Source organism: Hemiscyllium ocellatum, chromosome 28 (assembly GCF_020745735.1).
Source record: "Hemiscyllium ocellatum isolate sHemOce1 chromosome 28, sHemOce1.pat.X.cur, whole genome shotgun sequence".
Lineage (NCBI taxonomy): Eukaryota > Metazoa > Chordata > Chondrichthyes > Orectolobiformes > Hemiscylliidae > Hemiscyllium > Hemiscyllium ocellatum.
In genome coordinates this window covers 44,878,669-44,892,380 of record NC_083428.1, presented here as the reverse complement: position 1 = coordinate 44,892,380, position 13,712 = coordinate 44,878,669, and the positions used below count along the sequence as shown (strand labels likewise).

Below are 13,712 nucleotides of genomic sequence, written 5' to 3'. Positions count from 1 at the left end.
GAGAGTGATAGGCCGCAGTGGGGATGGGGACGGAAAGGTCAGGAAGAAGATTGCAGGTTAGGAAGGTGGTGCTGAGTTCGAGGGTTGGGACTGAGACAAAGTGGAGGGAGGGGAAATGAGGAAACTGGAGAAATCTGAGTTCATCCCTTGTGGTTGGAGGGTTCCTAGGCAGAAGATGAGGTGCTCTTCTTCCAGCTGTCGTGTTGCTATGGTCTGCTGATGGAGGAGTCCAAGGACCTGCATGTCCTTGCTGGAGTGGGAGGGGGAGTTGAAGTGTTGAGCCACGGGATGGTTGGGTTGGTCGGTCCGGGTGTCCCAGAGGTGTTCTCTGAAACGTTCTGCAAGTAGGCGGCCTGTCTCCCCAATATAGAGGAGACCACATTGAGTGCAGCGGATGCAGTAAATGATGCGTGTGGAGTTACAGGTGAATTTGTGGCAGATATGGAAGGATCTGGAATATGCTGTCTAGAGCCCACTAAAGGTAATAATTGCACCTTCAGGTGAAGCAGCAGTTTGCTTGTACTTTCAGTGTAGTATTTTGAAATTTGTTTACAAATGCAGTCTCCTGCACGTTGCTGAGACCAAACATCCGGTGTAATTTGCTTTGCGGAATAGTTTCGCTCCATCTCTAACTATGACACGCATCCTCCATTTGCTTGCCATTTCATTGCACCATGTTACTGTCACACTAGCATGATGTACTTCTGAAGCAATGGCACCTGAGTTTCTATGTGGACTCTTTTCAGCTTTCAGACTGTGTGCACTGTGGCCTCCATCGTGATTATTGTCTGTTCCACTCACTCCTCCGCCTCCTTTTTATCAAAAGCACAAAATCGTAATTTTCCAGCTCCCTGAATGTTAATGTTGTTTCTCTCTCCACAGATGCTGTGCTAAGTTTCTCCAGCACTTTCTTTTCATTCGAGAGGGAATTGGATTACTTGAAAAGAGACCATTTGTTGGCTGAAATAGGGAGAAGGTGGGGAATTGGCATGAAGTGAACTCTTCTAAGAGGCAGCACAGACACAATGGGCCAATTTGACCTGCTACTGTTTAATATTCAGTGATGACTACTTTGGATGGCTGTCGACAGTGTGGTTTCCTGTCTGATGTTAGAAAACACCTGCATGGCATGAGGAAATTGGCTGACAAATCTTTCAACCATAGCTTGTGACATTTTAAATTGCTGACAAAACCTCAAGTTTTAACGTTTTACCTGATTTAGTCAATGGAAATTGCTAACATAGTCATGACCATCATGGTATTGTATTGGGTAGCCTTCTCTAGGTGTTCTTTTGAGCTATACTGAGTGAATTGTGCTTAGACAGCAAGGTGTCATAGCTGTTAATATGTAACCATGATTTGGAGATGCCGGTGTTGGACTGGGATGTACAAAGTTTAAAAAATCACAATACCAGGTTATAGTCCAACAGGTTTAATTGGAAACCCACTAGCTTTCGGAGCGACGCTCTTTCATCAGGTGATAGTGGAGGGCTCGATCCTAACACAGAATTTATAGCAAAAATTTACAGTGTGATGTAACTGAAATTAGACATTGAAAAATTGATTGTCTCTTAAGCCTTTCATCTGTTAGAATACAGTGATTGTTTCACTTCCGAAAGCTATTGGAAGAAGCGTCGCTCTGAAAGCTAGTTAACAGACAATCAATTTTTAAATGTATAATTTCAGTTGCATCACACTGAAAATGTTTGCTATAAATTCTGTTACGATTGAGCCCTCCACAATCACCTGATGAAGGAGCGTCACTCCGAAAGCTAGTGTGCTTCCAATTAAACCTGTTGGACTATAACCTGGTGTTGTGAGATTTTTTTTTTAAATGTGTAACCAGTGTGTCTTACTGCTGCAGTAACCCTTCAGACTTCAATATGTGATTCATGGTCAACTTGCTGTATCATTACTGATAACACTGGATACAAAAGGAGGATGCTGTCATACTGCAGTGCTGTTCTCACATCTCTTAACCCTGTCATGATGTGCAAAAGCTGTCAAGACACCAAATCTACTTTGATCTGTCTTAAAATGACAGTCCATATTGTAAATTTTCATAGCCAGATTAGTGCGTGCCATGTTTTGCCTTTGGGACGGCTGCTGGTAGATTGAATTTGGGAAGTTGAGTATACTCATTCACTGACAGTTACTTCTTGATTTTTCTCTGTATTGCGCATTATTCACTTGTACAGATTTGGATTTACTCCAACTTTTATCCTCTTTCAAACATGTTGTAAGGAAGAGCTCATAAACCTATGAAACCAGTTTTGATACTGGCAGCTTTTGTTTTGAATACATTCAGGATACTTCAAAGCCCAACCTTCTGGTAATTTGTGTGACTCTGGTTTTGCATGCCCCATCACAGGAATTGGGCAAGGAATAGGTGGAGAAAGTATCATCTGTTTCTGATCAGATGTGGGATTGAGAGTCATACGCTGACAGAATTCAACTCTGAAATGTGTTATGTAGATTATGAATATGAAGATATTCATCAGTGGGCGGCACGGTGGCACAGTGGTTAGCACTGCTGCCTCACAGCGCCTGAAACCCGGGTTCAATTCCCGACTCGGGCAACTGACTGTGTGGAGTTTGCACGTTCTCCCCGTGTCTGCATGGATTTCCTCCGGGTGCTCTGGTTTCCTCCCACAGTCCAAAGATGTGCGGGTCAGGTGAATTGGCCATGCTAAATTGCCCGTAGTGTTAAGTAAGGGGTAAATGCAGGGGTATGGGTGGGTTGCGCTTCGGCGGGTCCGTGTGGACTTGTTGGGCCGAAGGGCCTGTTTCCACACTGTAAGTCTAATCTAATCTAAGATCAGGTCATCAATAGTATGTTAAAATTGCAACATATACATTAAAAGGTGATACCTTTTAATCCTGGTACTGAGCAAGTATCTCCTCATCACAATTGGCTATAAAAAGCTGTGATGCACCATGCAGATCATGGGTTTGTAGGAGTTGTATGCCTGATTGTATTTTGTAATAGTAATTTCTGATGTCTTTTATCATGCATATGGGTAAATCTGGGGAAATTTGAATAGCATTAAGAATATGGGCCTGAATTTTCCACTGCACAGACAATTGTTTTGCCAATTGGGATAGAATTTACACACTTGCACCTTGTGCAGTCTCCATTGTAACACACTAAAGAATATGCCTGGGAAATTGAGTTTTCCACTGGGCAGCTTCTCTACACTTTGAGAGTCTCCATTTGAATTGGAAGGTTGCAACGAAATGGTGTCAAATACTTAGGTACTGAGGAAAGGTTAGATAATTAATACTTTGTCCAACTCCTGATGAACAATTCAGCTCACTTTCTACTTGGCTCATCAACCCCAACTAACTCTCCTTGCACCCTCCAAACTTTAACCTGCACTACATCCTACCAGACCCAGTTTCTCCCATGCACTCCAACCTGCCCTAAATATTGCATGACTTGACCTGCTAACCTGCACCCTATCCACTTGGCACTGCCTTCTCTAGCTGGCTACCCTCTACTCATTCAGCACCTTAATTAACTGACACCCTATCCCCTACTCATTTGGCATCCAGCATCCTTCCACCTGGCATCCTACCCCCGGCACCATCCCCTCCAGGCAACCTCCCTGGCACCCTAACATCACATTTACCTCGTATACTTGTGATTTGACTGTAGCTGCCCAAGAACCAAGATCTTTAAATTTCAGAATATGATATCTGACTGCTGTGAAAAAGAGGTGTAGTTTGATTTTCTCTCCCGGTTCTGTGCTGCAGAAAATTTGGAATCTAAGTATTGGTGCATTTTTGAGGGAACAGAGTAGAATCTCCTTTTAGAAATCCAGAGCTCCCTCCTTTATTAAAAGGAAGGGCTGGAAACTCTGACCTAACAAGCCTCTGAACTGAGCAGTTTGGGTGTGTGTGTACTGATTTTAACTAGGCATTTAAAAACATCTGGCTCTGAAAATGATATTCTAATGCATGCTTAACTTTTCTATTCTGTAATCATCTTGTTTTAAAGATTTTCACTTTACTGTCAACAAATTAAATCGATTCACGGGGCCAAAGCTTGAGTACCACTGACAGTCATGCAGAAAAGTTTGTTTCTTGGCCTGTTTTTAATAAATGCTTCTAATCTGTGCAAATCGTTTTGTTTACATGTTTAGAATATCCAACCCTGCAGGAACAACCATTTGACAATAAGTACCAAATATATAGTGTATGGAAAGTCCCAGATTTTCCCAGGATGTCAGTCTTGCACCCCCTACCCCCGCCAAACTCTGAATTGGGCTTTTATGTACAGTACTTTGGATGTACTTAATTTTGTTGCAGAAAAAAAAATAACTGTTCACCTCATTGCAATTAGTTGTGTTGTACTTAATACAGACTTTTGTGGAGGCATTTGCTCAAGGTAGCTTGAGTTATTGTAATACAGCCAGAGGACACAGTATACTTGGAGTTCGGGCTGATATGGGGATAAATTTGGAGTTAATACCAGTCCGTTTAGTGTTGATCCCTAAAGTGATCATGGAGACAGATATTATCGATATAATACATATCAAATTGCTCACATGATGGCAATGTAGACTTGTGAGGAACAGATGACTGAATATTTTTGGTTAAGGTGATAAGACAGGCCATTTGGCATATCAAGACAGCTGCACCATTCTGCAAGGGCACAGATAATCTATCACACTTCCACCTGTCTCTGCTTACCTCCTACTTAATCGTTTTATTACCTGGAAATCTGCCCTTTGTCAGAGTTATATACAAGACAAAATTAGATTTACAACTTTTTGGCGTAAACAGATGTCTCCGTTTTTTTTTTCAAGGCCTAAATGGCTGACTCCTTAATTGGATGTGGGGGTGCTGGTGTTGGACTAGGATGGACAAAGTTAAAAATCACACAATATCAAGTTACACTCCAACAGGCCCTTCAGTCAAGGGAACAGTCTTCACAGTACCGAACCATTAAGATCATAAGCCCAGTTTATTTGGTCTCAAGTAATTCTTTAATCCTCAAATATTTGAACACCCACTAAGGCAAGTTATATTCCTATCAACTTCTCTGAATTAGAGTTACTACCCAAGAATTTGTTTCCCTCTGACCCAATTCGAGTGACAGTAGTAGACTGCACTGAGTAATTCACCTGACTCCCCAAAGCCTGGCCACTGTCTACAAGGCACAAGTCAGAACTGTGATGGAATACTTCCCACTTGCCTGGATGGGTGCAGCTCCAACAATACGCAAGAAGCTTGACATCATTCAGGACAAGCAGTGCTGCATGATTGACACCATGTTCACATGCTTCCATTCCCTCCACCACCACTACTCACTAACAGCAATGTGTATTACCTACAACATGCACAGCAGAAATTCAACAAAGCTCTTCAGACAGCACCTTCCAAACCCACAGCCACTTCCATCAAGAATGACAAGTGCAACAGGAAGATGGGAACAATACCACTTGCAAGTTCCTCTCCAAACCACTCGCCATCTTGACTTGGAAATAAATCATCATTCTTTCAGTTACACTTGGTCAAAATTCCAGAGTTTCCTCCCAAAGGGCACTGTGGGTCTATCTACAGATGTGAACTGCAGTGATTCACGAAGGCAGCTCACTGGGATGGGCAAGAAATACTGGGAAGCCAGCAATATCCATGTCCAATCATTTGAATGAAAAATAGTTGTATACCAACAGTTTTTGTTCTAGCACCAACAGTCTCCTGCAGCCCTCCATTCCCGGGCAGTATCATGTTGAATCTCCTCTGCAGCCTGCCCAATGTACTCAAGTCCTTCCATAATGCGGGGTCCAGAATACAGTCAGTAGTCTTGCTGTGGTCTGAGTTCTATACAACTCCAACATAGCTTACCTGCTTGGATAATGTCCCCCAGTTAAGGTCATAGATATACAGCATGTAACCAGACTCTTTGATCCAACTCATCCATGTTGATCAGATATCCTAACCTAATTTAGTGTCTTTTTCCAGCACTTGACCATATCCTTCTAAACCCTTCCTATTCAAATACCCATCCAGATACCTTTTTAAATGCTGTAATTGTACCAGCCTCCACTTCTCCTGGCAGCTCATTCCATACATGCACCCTCCTCTGTGAAAAATTGCCCCTTAGGTCTCTTTTATATCTTTCCCCTCTCACCCTCACCCTCAACCTCTGCCCTGTAGTTCTGGATTCCCTCACTCCAGGGAAAAGACTTTGTCTATTTACCCTATCCATGCCCCTCATGATTTTATACACCTCTATAAGGTCACCCCTCAGCCTCCGATGTTCGAGGGAAAACTGCCCAGTCTATTCAAACTCTTCCTATAGCTCAAATCCTCCAACCCTGGCAACATCCGTGTAAATCTTTTCAGCATCCTTTCAAGTTTCGCAACCTCTTTCTGATCGGAAGGAGACCAGAATTGCATGCAGTATTCCAAAAGTGGCCTAACCAATGTCCTGTACAACTGCAAATGACCTCCCAACTCCTGTACTCCATACTCTGACCAATAAAGGAAAGCATACCAAACGCCGCCTTCACTATCCTATCGATCTGCGACTCCACTTTCAAGGAGCCATGAAACTGCACTCCACAGTCCCTTTGTTCAGCAACACTCCCTCGGACCTTTCCATTAAGTGTATAAGTCCTGCTAAGTTTTGCTTTCCCAAAATGCAGCACCTTGCATTTATCGAAATTAAACTTCATCTACCTCTCCTGCACGCATTGGCTGATCTGATCAAGATCTCTTTGTAATCTGAGGTAACCTTCCTCACTGTCCACTCTGCCTCCAATTTTCGTATCATTTGCAAACTTACTAATTATACCTCTTATGCTCACATCCAAATCACTTATGTAAATGATGAAAAGTAGTGGACCGATCCTTGTGGCACTCCACTGGTCACAGACCTCCAGTCTGAAAAACAACCCTCCAATACCACCCTCTGTCTTCTACCTTTGAGCCAGTTCTGTATCCAAATGGCTAGTTCTCCTTGTATTCCATTCCTTGCTAACCAGTTTCCCATGGCGAATCTTGTTGAACGCCTTACAGAAATCAATATAGATCATATCCACCATTCTGCCCTAATCAATCATCTTTGTTATGTCTTCAAAAAATTCAATCAACTTTGTGAGACATGATTTCCCACACACAAAGCCATGTTGACTATCCCTGATCAGTCCTTGCCTTTCCAAATACATGTGCATCCTGTCCCTCAGGATTCCCTCCAACAACTTGTCCATCACCGATGTTAGGCTCACCGCTCTATCGTTCCCTGGCTTGTCCTTACCACCTTTCCTAAATACTGGTAACTCACCTGTGACAATTGATGATAGAAATATTTCCGGTCCTGGCAATTTATCTACTTTTATGCGTTTCAAGATATCCAGCTCTTCCTTGTCTGTAATATGGACATGTTTCAAGGTGTCACCATCTATATCCCTACATTCCATATCTTCCATGTCTTTTTCCACAGTAAATACTGATGCAAAATACTGGTTTAGTATCTCTCTCATCCCCTGTGGCTGCACACAAAGGCCGCCCCACTGATCTTTGAGGGGCCTTATTCTCTCCTTAGTTACCCTTTTGTCCTTAATGTATTTGTAAAAACCCTTAGGATTCTCCTTAGCCCCATTTGCCAAAGCTATTTCATGTCCCCTTTTTGCCATCCTGATTTCCCTCTTCAGGATAGTCCTACTGCTCTTATACTCTTCTAAGGATTCACTCGAACTATCCTGACTATACCTGACATAGGCTTCCTTCTTTTCTTAACCACATCCTCAATTTCTTTAGACATCCAGCATTCCTTACACCCTAACATGAATATGCTGTCTCTGGGCTCTGATTAACTTATTTCTGAAAGCTTCAAATTTTCTAGCCATCCCTCTACCTGTGAACATCTGTCCCCAATCAGCTTTTGAAAGTATTTGCCTCATACAGTTTTTTTTAAAACAAAGCCTTTCTCCAGCTTAGAACTTCAGCATTTTGATCCAGTCTATCCTTTTCCATCACTATTTTAAAACTAATAGAATTATGGTTACTACGCCCAAAGTGCTCCCTCACTGCCATGTCAGTCACCTGCCCTGCCTTATTTCTCAAGAGTAGGTCAAGTAAAATTTTCTTGTGTACACTTACCAAATTCCTTTCCGTCTAAATCCTTCACACTGCGGCAGTCCAAGTAATTGTCATTTAGCCCTTGCCTAAACGGTGCTGCGCACGGGCATGAGCTCCACAAACGTCTGCAGAATTGCGTTTGCTAGTAAAAATTATGTAATTGGCGAACTTCCCACTTCTGACCTTAGGATGTTAAGATGTAGTGTTTTCCCAGATCAGTCATTTGTTGCATTGTATGTGGTACAAGGTAAGGGATATTGAAAGAACTTCACTAGCACTGGTTATGAGTAAGGGATAGCTGTTAGGTTCTTTTTCCTGAGGTTTCATGCTCGAGATGCAATTTGCACACACCAACGTCTGCAATCGGTTTGTGTTTATTATAGCCTGTACAAGCTAGGTGACCCCCTTCTAGCAGGCGTGCGAAGTAGAGTCAAAAGCGAGACCTTGGACAAAGAAAATAATTCCCTTTTTAAACGGGTCAGTTGGTAATGCTCACAGATAACACCACCCCCCCCCCCCCCCCCCCCCCCCCCCAAAAAAAATCACTTTACCACTGATACTATGGTAGGGATGAGATCATCCTCTGAGATGATGCAAATGTAAATGTCCCAAACCTGGGGAATCGTTATGCAGACAATTTCCTGACTCCTTGATTCCCCAAGGCGATGTAGATGTGATATTTCCTAGCTTCAGGGTGGCCCTGCAAACTAGTTCTGGCTCTGCTACTTCCCCAGACAATGGAGGTGTGATGGGCTTCAGAATTGGGGATGATCACGCAAGTGAACCTGATTGTCTGGGGGATGACTATGAAAGTATTTCTGAATGGAAGAGACTAGATGATAGATTAATTAGATAATAGTCAGGGAATAGTAACAAATGACTATCTAAAATGGAGTGGGAGTCATCTGCCTTCCTGCATGAAGGTCGTTCCCCACCCACTTCTAGAATGTTCAGTCTGTGCAGTTTAACCCTTTTACTGTTACATTAATATTCAGAGAGATATTCCAAATCAAACTTTTAACATTGCTTAGCAAGTCAAATCAAATCAGCCTCATGATCACTGGATTCACTACACAGTTGAACTGCAAGCAATCTAGTTTCAGCATCTGAACCCAATCTTTCTTTAATGTAAACCCCAATTCTCACATTTACAGACTGACAAAGATAAGGAGTAAATTGACGAAAATAAACGAATTGTAATTTACCAGTTCGATAACCCCTTCACCAAGGAATACTAGACTTTCATGAAATCCTTGGATGGTGGATTGTATAACAGGCACGTAGGTCTGTATACTTTGCTTGAACTCTAAAGTCACTGGTCAATGCAAACAGCTTCTACAGGTCACTGGAGACTGATTTATTTTTTGACTGGGATCCCTTGAATAATTCAATAACAGGGAGAATAGCTGGAGAGAGCAAAACCCAAAAAAAAAGCTAAAAGTCCAAGTTCTAATTTGGAGGAAGGCCAATTTTGATGGCATTAGGTAAGAGCTTTCAAATGTTGATTGGGAGGGATATTCACAGGTCACAGACGGCTGTGGGAACCCTTCAAAAATGAGACAACAAGAGCCGAGAGACGGTGTGTTTCTGCTCGTGTGAAGGGTGAAGCTGTTAAGGTGTAGGAAAGGATGATTGTCTGGGGAAATTACAAATCTGGTCAAGAAAATGAAGGAAGCTTATGTATAGTTTAGGAAGCTAAAATCAGATAGAGCCCTTGGAACATAACACAGGAACAAACTCTAAGGGGATTAGGAGACAAGAAAGGGTCACAACATGACCCTGGCAAATAGGTTTAATGTGAATTCCAAGGCATTCTAAACATACATCTTAAAAACAAGAGGATAACTAGGGAGAAGGTAGGACCACTCAAATGTGGGTCATTTGTGTTGGTATTCACCCAGAAGAGGGGTGTGGAGCATGCTAATATGCTAGGGCATTTTGAGATCAAGAAAAGTGAAATCAGGTCTCTAAAGTATATTAAGGTTGATATGTCCACAGAGCCTGATGATATTTTCCCTTGGTTATTGAGAGAGGCAAGAGAGGAGATTGCGGGGGGGGGGGGCTTGACCAAGATTTTTGTACCCTCACTAGCCCCTGGAAAGGACCCAGAGGACTGGCGAGTAGCTAATGTTGTTCCTCTGTTCAAGAAGGGAAATAAAGAAAGTCCAGGAAACAATAGACTAGTGAGTCTCACATCAGTGGTTGGGAAACTATTACAGAGAATTGAGGGATAGGATTTATATGCATTTGGCAAAGCATGATTTAATTAGGGGCAGTCAGTGTGGCTTTGTGCAGGGCAGGTCATGTCTTATGAACTTGATTAATCACGACCTCCACGAAAACTTCCATGAGGGTAGAGCAGTGATGTTGCCTACCTAGACTTTCAACAAGGTCGCTCATGGTAGGCTCATCCAGAAGATTAAGATGCCTGGGATCTATGGTGCCTTGGCCGTTTGCATTCAGAATTGGCTTGCCTGGGAAAGAAAGTAGTGGGGGAAGGGTGTTTTTCTGGCTGAAGATCCATGACTAGTGGTGTTCTGCAGGGATCAGTACTGAGATCTGACTTCGGTGAAAATGTGGATGGGTGGGTTAGTAAGTTTGCATACGATACAAAGATTTGGTGGAGTTGTGGATAGTGTAGACGGTTGTCAAACGATGCAGCGGGATATATAGGTCAATTGCAGATATGGGCGGAGTATTGGCAGATGGAGTTTAATCTGGATTAGGGTGAGGTGCTGCATTTTGGCTACACCTGTTCAAAATAACTAGCACAGTTAGGGTCGGGGTACTTTCTTGAAATGTTTTGATGGGTCTGGCCTGGTCCAGTGCAAAACAATTCCTCAATTTTCCAAACTCCCAGTGAATACAATCTTAACCAATTCAATCTATCCTCATAGGTCAGTCCTGCCATCCAGGTATCAATTTAGTAACTTTAGTGCACTCCCTCATCAGCAATAACATCCTTCCTCCGATAAGGAGACTGAAACTGCAAGCGATACTCCAGGTGTGACCTCACTAATGTCCTCTCTAATTGCAGTAAGACATATTGTTCCTGTACTTTAATCCTTTTGCTGTGAATGCCAACATAACAATTTACTACTTTACTGCGTGCTGCACCTACTAACTTTCAACAATTGGTGCACGAGGACACACAAATGTCATTTAACGTTCCCTCCCCTCTCAATTTACTGCCAAGCAATAATAATCTGCCTTCTCATTTTCGCCATCAAAGTGAATAACCTTACATTGATGCACGTTATACTGTATCTGCCATGCTTTTGCCCACCAACTCAGCCTGCCCAAATAATACTGCAACATATCTGCATTCTCCTTACAGCTCACCTTTCCACCCAGCTGTCTCATCTGGAACGGTTGGCAATATTACATTGAGTTCCCTCATTTAAGTCATTAACACATGCTGTTAGGCTATAGTTGGGCTATTCGCCAATCCCTGTGGTGCCTCACTTGTCACTGCCTACTATTCAGTAAAAGGCCTATTCATTCCTTCTGTTACCTGTCTGCTAACAAATTCCTTTTCATTTCAATACACTACTCTTAAGCCCATGCTCTTTACTTTTGTGCATTTATATAGAAGGGAGAAGACGGGTGGTGGAGAATAGCTTTTCAGACTGGAGGTCTGTGACCAGTGGTATGCCACAAGAATTGATACTAGGTCCATTGCTTTTCTTCATTTATATAAGTGATTTGAATGTGAACATAAGAGGAATGGTTGCAATTATAATTTATTTACAACAAATAGTCATTTCTGCTAAGTTCTTATATAAACCTGGTGCATGCTTTGTCAACCTGGGTGTCAAAATCAGGTAAATTGGCAAATTCTGCTCACTATTTAAAACCTTTAACTTCAATGATGACTTTGGGAATAGTGGGACTTGATTTCCAGCATGATACCAGTGAAGCTTAATACTGCCACTCGACTGCAATGATGGGAATGTTTCTCATTGCATGGTCCCATTTGGACCAAGGAGAACATGATGACTGCAGATGATGAAGGGCTTATGCCCGAAATATCGAATGTCCTGCTCCTTGGATGCTGCTTTCTGTTTGGACCAAGTGTACTTCACTGTCTACCAGTCAATATTCATCCTTCAACCAACACAGCAAAACAGAGGATGAAATCATTTCTCTCATTGATGTTTGTGACCCTTTTCCTGCGAATTGCAATCCAAGGATCATTACATTGGTGACTACGCATCAAAAGCCTGTCATTGACTGTGAAACACTTTGTTATGGTATTAAGGTTGTGAAAAATAAGTGAGCTTTTGTTTGAAAACTTTATAATGAAATGTTTGATGTCGATGTTGCAAATCAAAATTTAAATAGTGATGGAAGTAGTTTTTAATGTTTCATTGTACAGAACCTATCTCTGGAGCATAAATGATGCAAATCTCAGCAATTCTGTTATCCACGGGCAGTCTGTTAAAACATTGCTAATGGCTTATTTGTCTTTCCAGAGAAACTAGCATGCAGAGTTCAGAGGGTGCATCCGAACCGGCATCTACTGTCACCCTGCGGACGTCCGCTGCCGGTCCACCATCTGTGCAAGCTGCTGCTGTGGTACAGCAAGTGGCAGCACCACAACAGGTGTGTATCTTGGGCACTGACATCCGTTAGACAGCTGTGCTGTCAAAATTGTAAGTTATATGAAAATAAGACTGCTTAATCTCTACATACTTGCTAATGAACCTGTTCAGCGGTGTTATTACGCATCTTTGGTACAGGTGGGACTTTGAACCCGAGCTTCCTGGTCAAGAGTTAGGGACCCTCACTCTTCAGGCACAGAGTCCTTTTATAGTCTCTGTAGGGTCTGTTCAATTCCAAAAGCTCAGTTGCTTCTTGACCATGAATCTTTAAATGTTTCGCTAATTATTCTTCAAGTCTTTACCAGCAGGGTTCTTACAAAGTGTTAAATGTATAAATGGAGGTTGTGTCTTCAGTGTATAGGGATGTGCACTTTTACACTCTCTGGTCTATGGGCAATGATTCTTGCTTTGAGGGTTCATAAAGGAAAATCCCAATGTGTGTCTCAGGTTTCCGATCATAAAACTGTTTCCCTCAGCTGGTGAAATTTATATTACTTTGCAGAAAACTCTGAAATAATGCAGTATTGTTATGGACCAGGCCAGCCCCCTCAAAACATTTCAAGAAGGTAGTCCAGACCGTAACTTTGCTAGTTGTTTTAGCAGGTGTAACGTGGATATTCCAGGAGAAACGCCACTGGCCAAACAACTTAATTTTATAAACAAAAAAGAAAATTTATTTGCAAGATTACTGAATGAGACAGAAACATGAAAAAATAGAATACCGAATAATTTAACCTCTCCGAAAGCTCAACAATCATCTCAACTTAATAATGCTGTTCCAAATACTTAGAGCAATTCACATAAACGCCCCTTGGGCGCAAAAGGAAAAATCAAACACAGGATTTTACAGGATAGAGTCACAGGGAGTAGCAGCCTGGACCTGCTTCTGTGGATCCATCAGCTTTTCTACACTACTGCTTAAAAAAAACCCAACCAAACTGGAGAAAAGCTGAGCTGGGAGAACTGGGCGCACACCTTTGATTGTAAAGTGTTTTTTTTTAAAAACTTGAAAGCCTT

At 42.2% G+C, this 13,712-nt stretch overlaps 1 protein-coding gene across 3 annotated transcripts in view; it reads left to right on the top strand.

Annotated features, from left to right (window-relative positions):
• LOC132829064 (DNA-binding protein RFX2-like) overlaps nt 1-13,712 on the top strand; it is a 128,187-nt gene that overhangs the window by 24,842 nt on the left and 89,633 nt on the right. For all 3 annotated transcript variants that reach the window (XM_060846356.1, XM_060846354.1, XM_060846355.1), the window contains exon 2: nt 12,567-12,696. In XM_060846356.1, coding sequence (XP_060702339.1) covers nt 12,577-12,696 — 120 coding nt within the window. In that variant the 5' untranslated portion in view covers nt 12,567-12,576. The remainder of the gene's footprint in view (nt 1-12,566; nt 12,697-13,712) is intronic.